Below are 15,342 nucleotides of genomic sequence, written 5' to 3'. Positions count from 1 at the left end.
CTCTCTATCTGAATGCACTAGGCTTAGTATCGAAACCAAGGTTGATTTTCAATAATCACTGGGTTTACTTGAAAGAGCCGTCTGGATGCAAGCCTCATCTTGAAGTATTTCGATGGAGTAAAATCATGTAAACAGAGTTGGGAAATTTGACCCTGACTTGTGTGACTTGATAGACAAAATTCTTTCTTGCGTGATTATACATACTCAAAAGAGTATTTAGAAGAATTATTAGGCTAGGTAAGTTTTATTTTCGTAGCGTGTAACGATAAAATCTTAAGTTCTACCTATATGACTTTCCTATTGTACGACTGAAGATTCGCCACTTATTTGGATTCGCCTCTTATTTTCAACATTGTCCTTGCCTAAGAGATAAGTTAGAAATATACGAAAAAGATGCACTATCTGTTGGCCGATGGAGCTACTTTAGACCTATTCACAAGATTATTGACGCAACAATGTAGTATTTCTAGTGTCACAATGGAGCCCAGTTGTTTTTGAGATGAAAACTAAAATAAAATATCTGAAACCAGTTGTTATTAGAAGCAAAACTTAAGTAAAACATCTGGAGTCTGTAGTTATGAAAATCGAAGGTAAAATAGAACATTATTACGAGGGTAAGTCAAAAATTATCCGCAATGTAGCAATGATTATTACGAAGGTAACTTAAAAATTATCCGCAATGTAGCAATGATTATTACGAGGGTAAGTCAAAAATTATCCGCAATGCAGTAATGATTATTACGAGTGTAAGTTAAAAATTATCCGTAATGTAGCAATGGTTATTACGAAGGTAAGTCAAAAATTATCCGCAATGTAGCTATGATTTTCCCATATTGTTCATACAGACCTCTGTCCTCATTTGTTTTGTTGTGATGCTGTTGTGGTTATGCTATGAAAGTTTGATTATAATTCCTCGATTTATCTTCCTTTTGTTGCAGATAGACTATGGCCGCTCCGTTAGAAGTTTGCATCAATGAGAAACAATGAGCAGTGATCTGGTTTTTGTGGTCGGAAGGTGTATCAGCGGCCTCAATCCATCAAAGACTTGCGGCACATACAGAACAGTGTCTTGCAGAACAGTGTCTTGCTACAACGGAGTGTCTACGAGTGGGTTGAAAAATTCAAACATGGTCGCACAAGTGTTACGCACGAGAAAGGAGGCAGACGACCATCTAAGGCCACAAATGATGACAATATTGAGCGTGCACGTGACATCGTTCTGTTAGAAAGATGAGTGACTATTGACTATTGTACCGAAAGTGTTTGATGGATTGCGGCCCCTGATACACCTCTCGACCACAAAAACCCGAATCACTGCTCATTTTCCTCTTTGGTGCAAACTTCTAATGGAGCGGCCATGATCTATCTGCAACAAAAGGAAAACAAATGGAGGAATTAGGATCAAACTTTCATAGCATGACCACAACAGCAGAACAATAAAATACACGAGGACAGAGGTCAGCATCAACAATACAAGAAGAGTTATGTCAAAATTGCGGATAACTTTCGACTTCCCCTTGTAGATTATCAACAAACCATTGTTATTGGAATTGAATGTAAAATGAAATATAAATATCCTTTAAAGGATAGTATTACAGAAAAACAAATTAAAATTTTACTTCAGACAAATTTGTATTCCAAATATTGCTTGCTTCTTAGTTTCGAATATATTCTACAGTTGCGTATTTACGATTTTGTTTCGGAAGGGGGGAAGATTTGCAAGATATTTCTGCAAATTTCTACAAAGGGGATGTGAAAATTCTGCAAGATATTTTATTTACTTCAATATAGTAAATAAAATTTCGGGGGGGCTTAAGCCTGGATGCCCTCTGTAAATACGCCACTGATATTCCATAATTTATGTGAAAATCTCAGAAACAAACTCACCTAAAGGCGCATCACAGTTAACGCGACTATCACCATTCCTTGATCCTTCATAGAATACCCAAACACCTCGAATATCCTCGTACATGCAGTTAGCAGGAGTATCTGCTATACTACCCGCACTTAGCGCCAGAAGCAGTGTTGCCACACACCATAAAATCCTCTGAGTCATTGTTACGATGTTTAACTCTTAATAATAACCACATGCATGGATGTTCTCATCTTTTATAGGAACTGATTCTTTTATCTTTTCTCCTATCAAACAGACTATGATAATCAATCTAAGGGATTTTTCAGTTGTCTGAATGTTATGTAAATATGCCTCTGATTTTCCAAGTTCATTTACTGTAGGTTGATTGTTAATCATTCGGGAAATCTTATCGAGTTAATAAGATTAATTGTTTTGTTATCGATAATAGAAAAGTGCAAAGTAACGATTCTATTTGTCTTTATTTATTTTTTGTTCTTTTGCAATTCCTTCCACAATATGTGTATTTTATTTACTGTTTTTCTAAATTTTATTTTGAGATACTCGTGATGTTTGCATTATTTAACAGGATATCCTTTACGTAACGTACTCAGTGATATCTATTATGTTCTGATAAAACAAGTAGTTACGTTTGTCAAATAGTGTTTAATTGCATGTAATAAATAATAATAATAATAATAATAATAATAATAATAATAATAATAATAATAATAATAATAATAATAATAATAATAATAATAATAATAATCCATGACCGAGGAGTAATACCAACCCGAAACTACTGTAAATATATACTGAAGCAAGAATACCGGGTGAAAATGCAGAGAATGTAAAGACACATCAGAAACTATTGAACACATCACAACCTCATGCTATAGTATATAATGGCTTCCACAGATTGTGTGAATAGAGACAACAATGTGGCAAAAAGCATTCACCCAGGCATATAGCCAAGGGAGGGTCCGGAGCCCCCCCCCTTCGAGACCAGAAATGAAAAAATAAGGAAGGATTAAACAAGAAATAAGAAAAAGAAGGATCAGCGTTAAAAATAATAAAAAAAAATACAGGAAGCTTTTGGTTACTTTTTGTTATGAGGAGATTTGTATTATTTGCAATACATGGTGGTGAGGTAAGCGAGATATCCTGGAAGAGTCAGGGAATTTGAAATTTCAAGAAAAGTTACTGAATTCTCAGAATTCCTGCTACTAGTCAGGAAGATTTTAAGCTTCCGAAAGCATAGTGCCGCTGTGTAACAGCTTGGACTTTTTTTTACCATGATTTTTCGACATCGCATCCTTGCAGTATCAAACATGTTATTTCAAGAAAAATTTTCTACTGCTCCTTTAATCTGTCATTTGGAACCGACAGTAGTTGGCGGAATAATAAAATCAAAAATTTGTGTGGAAAGTTCTGTTAGCATTTGATTCAACAAAGAAAGGAACGCAGATATTGTAAAATAGCTTACAAGATATTATTGAGTATGTACTTTTTATAATAGTTGAGGTTATAATAAAAGGAAAATTGTTATATTTGAATAAACTGAGAAAGGACGTAAATATTGTAAAATCTTCAATACGTTTTATTATTATTGTTATTATTTTACTAGAGATTTCTTCATAGTTTGTTATTAAAATACTTGCCAACATATCCTCATTTGATTGTCCTAACAAACCAATATATGTTGATAGTAAACTTGTTTAGATTGATCAAACTCCTGGGCCTTCAGAATTTCATGTCACACCTCCACCCTCCCCGTTATAAAATTCTGGCTAAACGAACCAATATATGTTTCAGTAAAGTAGTTTAGAATGATCTAGCCCCTGGTGTGATGACCACAGTATTTCATGTCACGAACCCCCGCCTTCACGAAATCCTGGCTACGTGCCTGATTCACCAGTTTTTGGCACATAACATGGAACTAATGACCGATACAAAGCCATACTACAAATACCAGTCAAATCTAGTACTTAAAAACGACAAACACAAACACTACTGGGATCCAGAAACAAGAACGGATACCACGGTACCTTCAAGCAGCGGCGGTCGCTGAAGGGGAGCCAATGCCGTGGCACTACCACAAATAATACAAAAATAATATAAATAATATTTGCATCTTACTGAATGACAAACTTTATAATTTTATGCACAATACTTTACTTGCAACGTCATCATTGCTCACGAGAAGCTGGTTTGAGTCGCGCTCAGTGATTGAATGCGCTCAGAATTACTCGCACCAGTGTTGCCGCAGTCCAAGCTCTGGAGTGGGCTGAAAAATAGTACCAAATTGAAGCAAAAAGGGCTGAATTCATTATCCTATACCAGTGTAGTACATGGCTCTATAACACGAAACTAAAAGAGGTAAAGTTCTAGAACTCTCGCCCCCTCTTTCAAGAGTTCAAATAAAGAAAGTATTCTTTTTAAAAATTACCTTTTAAAAATTTCCAAGAGGATCACGAACAACCGCGAAGTAGATGAAACTTCTCTCGTACGTAGAAAGTATAACAGAGACCGCAAATTAAAGGGGAAAACAATTATCATCTTCGGTATGTATTATAAGGAAACCAAACGCGCCTCTATTTCAAAGTGATCAATACACCAAAATCGTGTTATGGCCATATATTAAAAAAAATACATAAAAGTAGGAACAAATCAATCATCTCTGAGTTCGTGTGTAAATAGTATCCCACATTATAATAAAATATTAAAATATAAATTATTGCTCTTATTCTCTCTTATTTCACGACCGAAGGAGGATAGTAGAATGTAAGAAGAATATAAGGTAAGTAAAAAAAAAAAAAAAAAAAAATGTAAAACCAGTCCAGGGTCCTAGAACCTCCCCTGAAAGACATCACAAGAAAGAGATGTAGGAAGAGTCTTACTGGCATTTTTGAAAATGTGACAAGTATTTGTTAAATGGTGCTGAACTGGGTAGAATTGTACCAACTTTTTCACAAAAGGGGCTGAAAATGCCAGCGTGGTACATACATTTTTGTGTTTAAAACTATCGTATATTACAAAAAAAAAAAAAAAAAAAAAAAAAACCAGCATATATCTGTTATGCACGTGGTAATTACAGACACAAGTATAATACTACTAATAATAGCAATAATGTATAATAAACTCATCTAGTAACCCTCTGTTTCAAAGTCAACATCACCGTCACTGGCCACGCCATTTGTTAAAATCCTTATTTACACAAAACAATATCCCCACCCCCTAGAAAAAGTAATTGAATTTAAAGAATGGATGCAGGATTCTAATTTGCCATTCTCAAATTGTTATTTAGCGGGAGTAAAAGTGGATCTGAAAAGGTAGGGGGACGTTTGAAGTTATGCTATCCCCCGTACCTGTCTTTGCCTATGGTAATTTTTCAGAAGGTAGGGAACGCCATAGATATTTTTTTGGAAGTGGAGTAACGACGTCCGCCAGCGTTTCTATTCAATTTTACCCTTAGCAGGAATGACTGTTAACAACTTCAGTGCATGTATTTTATTTAAAGCACATCTACAATTTATTTGCGCACTCAGTGTGCATAAAAAAATGTGCCGTCTGAAATTATCGTATATTCATATTAGCATTAAGGCTTAAATTATCGTATATCACGATAAATTATCATATGGCTGGCAAGCCTGTTAGTTTGCAGGTGTATCTGCTATGCTGTGCACACTGAACTAGAAGCAGCGTTGTCATGGACATGAAAATTCTCTGAATGATAGTTAGAATGTTTAACTAATAATAACGACCACAGATTTCTCAGGAATTGATGTTTTATTTATCTTCTCTTCTATGGAACAGATCACAACATTAAACTGCAATTGAGACTACTTGTCCTTTCTGACAGCTCGTTGCGCGCACGTGGTGCTCAATGCTATGTTGCCAGCTTTTGTGTCGGGTATTGAAACACGAAATTATTCACTGCATGTAAATCTCAGTTTTATGAAATTAAATGACACAAAAGAGAACTAAAAGAATGCACTCAATAACCAACAGGTCCATTACTCAAGTTGACATCCGACTAAGACAATGTGCATTTGTTTATATTCAAATTCGCAACGTGCGGAAAGGGTGGAATGTTTACCATTTCAGAGCAATAGAAATGATCCAATATAATTGCCTGAACGCGCTGTTGCCATACAAACAGTTCTTTTTGCCTGATTGTTGTGACCACGTGCAGGAAGGAATAAACAGAGGAAAGCAACTGTCAGAAGGGACAAGTTGTATCAAATGGACTATAATCTAAAGTATTTTTCAGTTGTCTGAATGTTGTGTAAACATGCTTGTGAGTTTCCAAGTTCATTCACTGTAGACTGATTAGTAATTATTGAAGAAATTTTATCTAATTGTTATTGGTCACTTGTTTTATCAAGAAGAAAAAGTGTAACAGGGCCCACACACGGTCCATGGTTTGCGCAAACATCATGTTTGTGCAAACATCGTGTTTGCGCAAACACTCGGCCACACACGATACAACTGTTTGCACAAACTTCAGTTCAATTTTGAGTTTAATCGTGTAAGCATGTCCACTGAAGCAGCTTGTTTAGCGATAGTAATTGCTTGTGCTTTGGAAGCCGAAATACCCGCGAAACCAAGAAGAAAGAAGAGGGTGTGGATATATATATATATATATATATATATATATATATATATATATATATATATATATATATATATATATATATATATATATACTTTCACTATCATCTATGTCAGTTAATATTTCGTCTTTGTCTGAATCTGACTCTTGTAAATTTATTTTTATCGGTTCCAAAAGCTGTAAGCACAAAAAATAATTCTTCGGCTTGACTTCGTAGCACTTGAAAGAAAAAGAAAAAAAGGAAGACAGAAAATAAAACTTCTGCTGTACTCGGTATGCTTAAAGACATTGTCAACTATAATTTTGGAGAATAAACGAACTACCACGAAAGAAAGCAACGAGACACTGATGAATTCTACACTAGCCCCTTTCTTTCCTTCTCCGTTTTCATAACAAGTAGCAAGTTTGTTCTTCGTGTAGGTGCCACGAAAGTAATCCATCTGATTCCTAAGCAACTCGATATGCTCGAGTTTGTTTTGGGTTACGATAATTTATGACACCATTCAGACGCCTGATGCTTTTGATTCCCTTATAGAGGAGAAAAGAGGGTGTTAAAAGTCACACATAATAAGGCGGTGGAACGTGAAAGAAAAAAAGAAACAGGAAACATACTGCGTTCCTTCTGTCGAATAAGAAAGGGTCTATCTTGAAGTAAATTTCAAAACAAATTACAAACGTCCCATGCTTTATTCTTACGATGATGGCAAAGATTGCAAAGGTATGTAGCTACGGGGGAAAAGAGGGCTCTGTCTTTCCGAACTATTTCCAGCTCCAAAATGAGGTTCGTCTAGTATATGTTTAATAAATTTTTTTTAACAGAATGCAAATGAAGGACTTTATAATAAAATATGAATTTTTTTAAAAAAATCAATCATCATCAATACGGTTTCTATACCTAATTCAATCAACTAAAATTAAGCATATGCTTTATATTCTCATTTCCCTAACTGGGTGCACTGTGAACTCACTACTATATTATTGCATAATAATATCGGAGTTAATATTTTTTCGTTTTTTTTCCTCTTTAGTATTTTAACCTACATAAACACAAAGTCAGATAAACAGACTGCTATAAACAGCATTTATTTTCTTATGAATAGCTTATTGATTCATCTTTTAGACTCCGGTTTTTAACTTCAGTACTGTCACGATCCGTCTTTTGATAAGGAAGCATTGTGAAAATATAATAATGCGCATAGTATGTATGTATGTATGGTAAGTTAAAATGCTTTCATGTTGTGAAAGAGGTAATTTGTTCTGCTTTTAATATGTAAAAAGCTTGCCTCCCCCTGAAAGTAATGTTCTCCTAGAACAACTTGCTGGCTACACCCCTGATTATCCTGTAATAAAAGTTGTGAGTTCTATTTGCAAATCGAAACAAAATCCAATGGAAATTAGACGCGGGACTCAACGCTCGTTTTACTAATTGTTTTATATGGAAACCTTTCAAAGCGTCTATCATGACAACCAGTTGACATAGAAAGATGTAGTTTTCACGTATTTGTTCGTAATTCTTTTCTCTACTTGGTAAAGTGAGCAGTTAATGTGCTAGTACAATATTTATAAGTAGCGCCTGTGATATTGTCAAGATTCGCAGTAGCGCGAGAAGACAGCGTGCACAACTGCTTGTCGCGAACTGTCAACACCGCTCAATGCCAATTGGACGCCGTGTGAAGCCAACACAAGGCCATGTCTTTTCTCATCTGAAATCTGCAATAACTTCTCATATGCCGCATTTTTCAAATTCCTGTTTTTATAATCTTCACTCTTTACCTTCCACAGTTCAGGTAAATTTCGATAAAGTTCAGTACATTCTCGCCAGAATTCTTGATTCCTATTCATTGACGCCATAGCGAAAGAAATAAGCGTCTGTACACTAGGCTTCCTACTCGGAAATAAAGCTCGTGTTTGCACAAACATGCCCATACACGGTCCACGTGTTTGCGCAAACATCATGTTCGTGTAAACAATTTTCGAACGAGTTCGATGTGGAAAATGTTTGCACAAACGTTTGCGCAAACAGTTCATACATCGCCACACACGGTCAAACTGTTTGCACAAACAGCCTTGTTTGCGCAAACCATGGACCGTGAGTGGGCCTCTTAAAATAATACTCTTGTCTTCTTTGTTTGTTTATTTGCAATTCCACCCACAAGTAAAGATACAAAAAAAGATGTGAAAACAAGTATGACTTTACTTATTCGATCAATGGAATAAGTTTAGAAAAATTAGATATAATTACAGATCTAGGTGTGATATTTGACAAATCATGTGGCAAATATCACCAAGGATGCATTTAACTAGGAACCTTGGGTTTCTTATCAGAACAACCAAAGAATTTACGAATGATAACACTTTTAAAAGCCGTTTCACTTTTCTTACGTAAGATCCAAACTTGAATATGCCTCACTTATTTGGAACATTTCTCTGAAAACACATAATTAAAAAAATCGAACAGATACAAAGCAAATTCTTACATTTTCTCACATGCAAGAGGACAGGGCTTTACCCAAAAGACGAACCATATGATAATTTACTTCGAAACTTTACACTTCAGACACTTGAACAAAGACGAACGTTGAACGACCTCTTTTTTTTTTTCACAGAAAATTTTTGTTTAATAAAATAGACTGTACAAACATAATTGCAAAGATAACGATCCAGCTTTCAACCCTCAAACCACACAAGGGAAATATGGCCTGTTTTACTGCAGGAACACACGTACAAATGCACTACATATGTTACCTATAGGCAGAATTTGTGCTACATACAATAAAATCAGTAATTGTTATGAAGATATCGATGCATTTCATTGTTCTGAAAAGTTGTTGAAAAAACTAATATTGAGTATTTTGCAATAATAATAATAATAATAATAATAATAATAATAATAATAATAATAATAATAATAATAATAATAATAATAATAAAAGTTTACAAGGGAAGTTCATTATTTTAATTTAATATTCTATATACAAATATCAGAATAATTATAATTTAACATTATGTATTTAAGTATCATATATGGACACTGCAACTGGGCAGTAATGCTTGTTGTGTCGATAAATAAATAAATATGTGTATTTTAATTTCTTTGAACGAATGATACAGGTATTTATAAAGTTTACATTATTGTGTTGATTAAACACAATATGTAATGTATTCTGTAAAGAGGGATTCTCCAAACATTTCCACTGGTATACCATCAAACATATTATTTATTAACACAATCATAAGTCCTACGTACCACCAACAGCAGCTTGTGTATCACAGCTTGAGAAACCTGCAGGAAAAGATTCTAGTATGTCATGGTAGAAACAAATTACGTTTGCTAAGAGGCGTTTTTATGCAACTCATTATTATTATTATTATTATTATTATTATTATTATTATTATTATTATTATTATTATTATTATTATTATTATTATTATTATTATTATTATTATTATTAAGTATTTTGCCCTTTGGCAGGTTCTGGAACTAATTTCTCGCTTTCTGTCACCGTTTTTGTTCTATAGTGACCAACGTTAGATAATAAAATCCTGAGAAGAATATTCGGACGCATGAGGAATGGGAATGGATGAAATCTCATAACGAAGAACTGTATAAGTTATACCGTTAAGCAAATATTGTTAGAATCATCGAGCGGTATTCAGAGAAAATTCATTAATCGAGGGTTAGTCACTGACTAGTTAGTGGCATACTAGCTCCTCACTAAGGAAGGTGCATTTTTTGGTATTCAGAGTCTACTTTGAGTACAACTAAAAAGTTGATTTGGGTATGATTAACTTATATAGCCGCAATGCATCGGGTGAGAAGAGTAAATGTGGCAACTATGGAAAAGTAGATGAGCGCATGCGTAGTCTTTAAAAATGAAAATACCTGAAATACGAAATGTGTCGCACGCTAAACCGTGGGCATTTTCGCCGATCCCAAGCGGTTCATCGAAAGAGTGGACGATTCAATAGTGACGTTACAGTACCGTACTACAAGTTTCTGTTTCCGTTATTGATCTTGAAACTTTGTACTCTTTTCAATTTATGATTGAATTAAACTTTTGGTATTAGCGAAGATGAATAACACTTCTTAGTTCAAATGCCCATCAATGTTATGAATGCTAAAAACGGTAGTGATTTTCAAAGAATATTAAAAGCTGGGATAACCAAGTTTAAATTGAAGTAATAGCTATATGTTCTTGTGCAGCACATACGGAGAGGTAGTTTTAAATTAGAAATAGCACATAATGTAAGGGTGACTATCATATAAGCCATTGCATGAGAATACTGCACACTATGGGCCTTATGCAGAGTCGTTTTGACGTCTGATTAACGCCATACTACGATGTTGACTAAAGGATGGTTATCAAAATTTTATTCAGAGACTCTGATTAGCACGTAGTATTTCGTCGGCGGCAATTCAAAACCTGCTATGTGCATTTTGCAGGAGAAGCGAAAAACAGTATCCTGGTTAGCTTTTTGGCTTTATAAAAGTGATGTTATAAGTAATATTTGATGCTGCACGTAACTTGATACCTTTTCAAGTAACTTGAGAAGGTAACAGTTACGTGCAGCATCAAATATTACTTATAACATCACTTTTATAAAGCCAAAAAGCTAACCAGGATACTGTTTTTCGCTTCACCTGCAAAATGCACATAGCAGGTTTTGAATTGCCGCCGACGATTTGACGAAGTTAATCACATGTGACTAATTAATCTAAAGCAGAGGCTAATCTTTTACTGACGGTTTAGCGTGCGACACAACAGTTCGTATTTCGTATTTCATGTGTTTTCATTTTTACAGACTACGCATGCGTTCATCTACTTCCCCGTAGTTGCCACATTTATTTTATTCACCGATGCATTAGGGTTCTATAAGTTAATCATACCCAAGTCATCATTTTCGTTGTACTCAAAGTAGACTCTGAATACTAAAAAGTGCACTTTCCTTAGTAAAGACTTAGTATGTCTACTAACTAGTCTGTGACTAACCATCGATTAACGAATTCTCTCTGAATACCGCCCTATGTCTCTGCCATGCGTAGATTAAGAATCCGGCTGCCGTTTGGTAAAATGACTGAAAATCCACTTTTGTTGTACCTTTGCAAATACACTTAGAAGTTCTATTTAATTGAGTTCCTCCCACAAAGTACCTATAGATATACAATGTGTATGCAAAAGTGCAACGAGAATAACTGAAAGAGAAGATCCTCTGTTCACTTTTACGACAGAGGCGTCATTTAGGGGGTCAGGAGGGGGCAATTTCCCCCCTCAAGAGTTTGAGGAATACATATATTTTAATAAATTGTGTACTAATATTCTAGAACAAAGCGTGAAATTCTTATGTAAGTGGTGCTCTTGCTCCCTCAAGCAAAGTGTGAAATGACGCCCCTGTTTTACGAGGATATTTATTTTTTGTTTCACTGGAAAGTGTGAAAGCCGGAGTGAGAAGAGGCAGAAGAGAAACTGTGGTGAACGGAGCCGAACACACAGGGGCGATCATTATTCGCTAACATTGTGTAGATAAAAATAACATAATTACATACACAACAGTAGTACAAACGTCCTGCACAAGTACTACGGAAATCTGAACACGTTTGTCATGCTCCTGCATTTTCCGATTTCCTCTTCGTGCTCACTTCATTTGTGTACTTTTCTATGATCAATGTTTCCCCTTTCAATAAAAACAAATTAATTTATTCACACTATCGATTTTTGTTACTAGCAAGGGCGCCCATCAGGGGGAGCTGGCAAAGTGGGGCGCTCGCCCCCCTAAGAGGAAAACTGTACTTGGGAATATCGAAAACCCAATGGAATTTTTACATTAGTTACAGCAAAATTTGAAACTATATTTGAAACGTTGCTTATACTTGCGCCCCTTGGAAACCACAACATGGGCGCCCTTGGTTACTAGTGTTGAAATAATGAATTTAACATCCTTTTCATAACCGATGCTATATAAGACGTGGATATACAGGTTAACGTTTGATCAAACCATGTGAGCTTCCAGTGTGAATCGAACTCGACTCTCCCCCCAAAACAGAAAGTGATAGTGTAAAAGTATAATAATTGAGAGCTCGATGTTACTAGTGTCACGGCCATTGTCACATATTGTTGTTGCATGCTTCGCCTCAGTGGGGTATTTACGATTTTATTTCGGGGAGGGCTTTCCTAACTTTCGGGGGGGGGGGCTTTGACTGAAAATGTGAAAATTCTACAAAATATTTCATATACTTAACTATAGTAAGTAAAATTTCGGGGGGAGGCTTAAGCCCGGAAGTCACCCCTAAATACGCCACTGCTTCGCCTATATACAGTTGCGTGGTAATGAGGCAAACTTTTTATTGTTTATAAAATAATACTTCACTTACATGTTCAGTGTATACATAAACATAGTTCTAAATTACTACACAAAGCTCTCCCATGGCTATGTGGATAGCGTATGCGCCTTTTTCGAGAGAAGCCCTGGTTTGATTCCCGGCAGGACCTTATGTGGTTCGGGTCCCACGTCATGCCTCATATAGCTGCACTGCTGAAGGAGAGGCTAAACTCAAATCTAAATTACGACATCTTTTCTGTAAATTTCTAACTATTGGCGCCAGGCGACAGGTCTGCACCGAATGCAACACACACAGGTTTGACGCCAGCCCAAAAATGTAGGGGACGGTAGAAGTTAGGGGGGCTCAACCATACCAGATTATAGTTCATTTGCAAGCCTACTGTGAAAATTTCAGGATGACATTAAAAATTTAGGAGGATTCGGCCCTTGTGGATACGAGCCTGAACAACACTTTAAGGTCAGAGCTCTTGACCTTCCGCTTAACTCTCCTACCCTGTTACTCATGTGCCTAAGTTTCGTCAGTTCCCCTACAGTTCCCAGTGGGTTATGAAACAAATCTTTTCTTTCAATCTCTCGTAACGAAGCGAAAATCTGCTAATACTATAGGCCTATTTAAAGTATTACAACACGAGTTTAAAAAAAAAAGACGCTCCACAGTTTGCCTGTGCCTTCGAAATATAGAGGTATTTTGTAACAGATGTCATTGTCGTTCCTTTGCTGATTAGGCATGTTTGGTGTAATTGAGTCAAGTGCGTAAACCATGTACAGTTCGCAGCAAAGAAACTGCTACATGATCATGTAAGTTTATTGTGAAACTACGCCTAACAGTGCAAGGAATCAACATGACGTTTAAATGGCACGAATCACGCCAGGAGAAAACTCGGCGTCCTTCGCTGCACATTTATTTTGGAACAAAAGACTTCGTCGTTTCACAATAAACTTACATGCTTATGTTGCTGGTTTTTGCTGCGGACTGTACCAAACTGTGCTAGATGGTTACTACAAGCTGGTATTGCGTCTAATTCGCACCAGGGCGGAGCGAAGCAGAAGGAGCACGCGGGAGGTTATATAAAGTTCAAGTGGTAGCTTCTTTTGCTTAGATAAAGTTTAAAACAGTGGTTCCCAACCTTGTTTATCTAGCACCCTGTTTTTAAAGCCTAATAGTTCACGCCCACCTCCCTTCCGCTCGAAACGCCATATGTGCTTTTTGTCTGACCTACCTGCGATTTCAGATTCAGCATTGAAATCACAGTTATTATTATTATTAAGGAAAGCAACCATATTTTCATCTTTAGTTCCTTTGAGACAATATAGTTAGCATACGCATCTTTGGTTCGAGTCTTGGATTCACATTAAGTAGCAAGACCAGATCTCCATATGTTAGTGATGAACGGGCGCTAAACTTGAATGCAATGCAATTTGCATTACCTTTTCCAGTTGGTATTCTTCTGCGCAGCTATAAATTACAATATAGCACAAGTTGGTAGGCATTTCTCGCGCAATTGCTCCGAATATGGTTTATCTATAAGCATGGAACAATATTATTTGTCGCAAAATACTTCTAAACCAGATCTACTGTCGCTTGTACATAGAGACGAACTGTAAAGTTAATCCGGAAAACGTTTGAAAGACATATTTTGTGCCTCTATGCTAAACGTAAAAAGGCCAAGACTTCTCAATTAGCATCGTCAAATGGCCAGAACACAAATTTTGTATAAAAATTTGAAAACAAAACAAGGTGTTACAGTACAAAGCTCACGATCTTTGTAAAATCATAGTTTATTAATTGTGCGCAGCATTAAGTAACATATGATTTAACAAAATATTAAAATTTGTAGACAGTAAAAAGAAACGTGGACTGCTTTTATTTAATAATTCCTACTTGTTCAAAGATTATTTGAGTGTAATATATTTGTATCGCGTAGAAAGTGAACGTAAATGAATAACTACATATAATACAACGTGTCTAACAATTAAAGATATGTATAATTCCATCTCCCTTTCTGTCTCCTCCACTCACACCAACACATACGAAAACACAGAAAGAAACAAATCCAAAGTTGAACTTGAATCTTCGTGACGTCATCGAATTTGGCCAATAAGATTTCTACTTGAGCCATGTATTGGACGAAACTCTTGGGATCGGCGAAAATGCAAACCGTGGGGAAAAAATTAGCCTCTGCTCTAGATCAATTAGTCACATGTGATTAACTTCGTCAAATACCACGTCCTAATCAGAGACTCTGAATACAATTTTCATAACCATCCGTTAGTCAACCCCGTAGTATGGCGTTCATCAGACCTCGAAACGATTCTGCATAAGGCCCTTCAAGCCTAGGAGGTTCAGGTGGTCAAGTCATGTAGACAGAATGGAAGAAAGTAGAAACGCTTTCAAAGTTGTAACTGGAATTCAGAGAACGACCATTACGAAGATCTAGAATGAGAACAATATTAAGATGGATCTCGCAGAAATAAGAATACAAAGTAGAAACTGGATCCAGTTCGCTAAGGACAGATGTAAATGGAGAGCTTTTGT

At 35.9% G+C, this 15,342-nt stretch overlaps 1 protein-coding gene across 1 annotated transcript in view; it reads right to left on the bottom strand.

The window, feature by feature from the left end:
- The window catches only part of LOC145686783 (dipeptidyl peptidase 1-like), a 47,199-nt gene extending 45,131 nt beyond the window's left edge, over positions 1–2,068 (bottom strand). Inside the window, exon 1 of the mRNA XM_081760441.1 lies at positions 1,888–2,068. Coding sequence (XP_081616567.1) covers positions 1,888–2,056 — 169 coding nt within the window. The 5' untranslated portion in view covers positions 2,057–2,068. The remainder of the gene's footprint in view (positions 1–1,887) is intronic.
- Between the last annotated feature and the right edge of the window lie 13,274 nt (positions 2,069–15,342).

This window comes from Thermobia domestica, chromosome 5, assembly GCF_964235325.1.
Source record: "Thermobia domestica chromosome 5, izTheDome1.hap1.1, whole genome shotgun sequence".
NCBI classification, from domain to species: domain Eukaryota; kingdom Metazoa; phylum Arthropoda; class Insecta; order Zygentoma; family Lepismatidae; genus Thermobia; species Thermobia domestica.
This window is presented reverse-complemented; position numbering and strand designations above follow the sequence as displayed.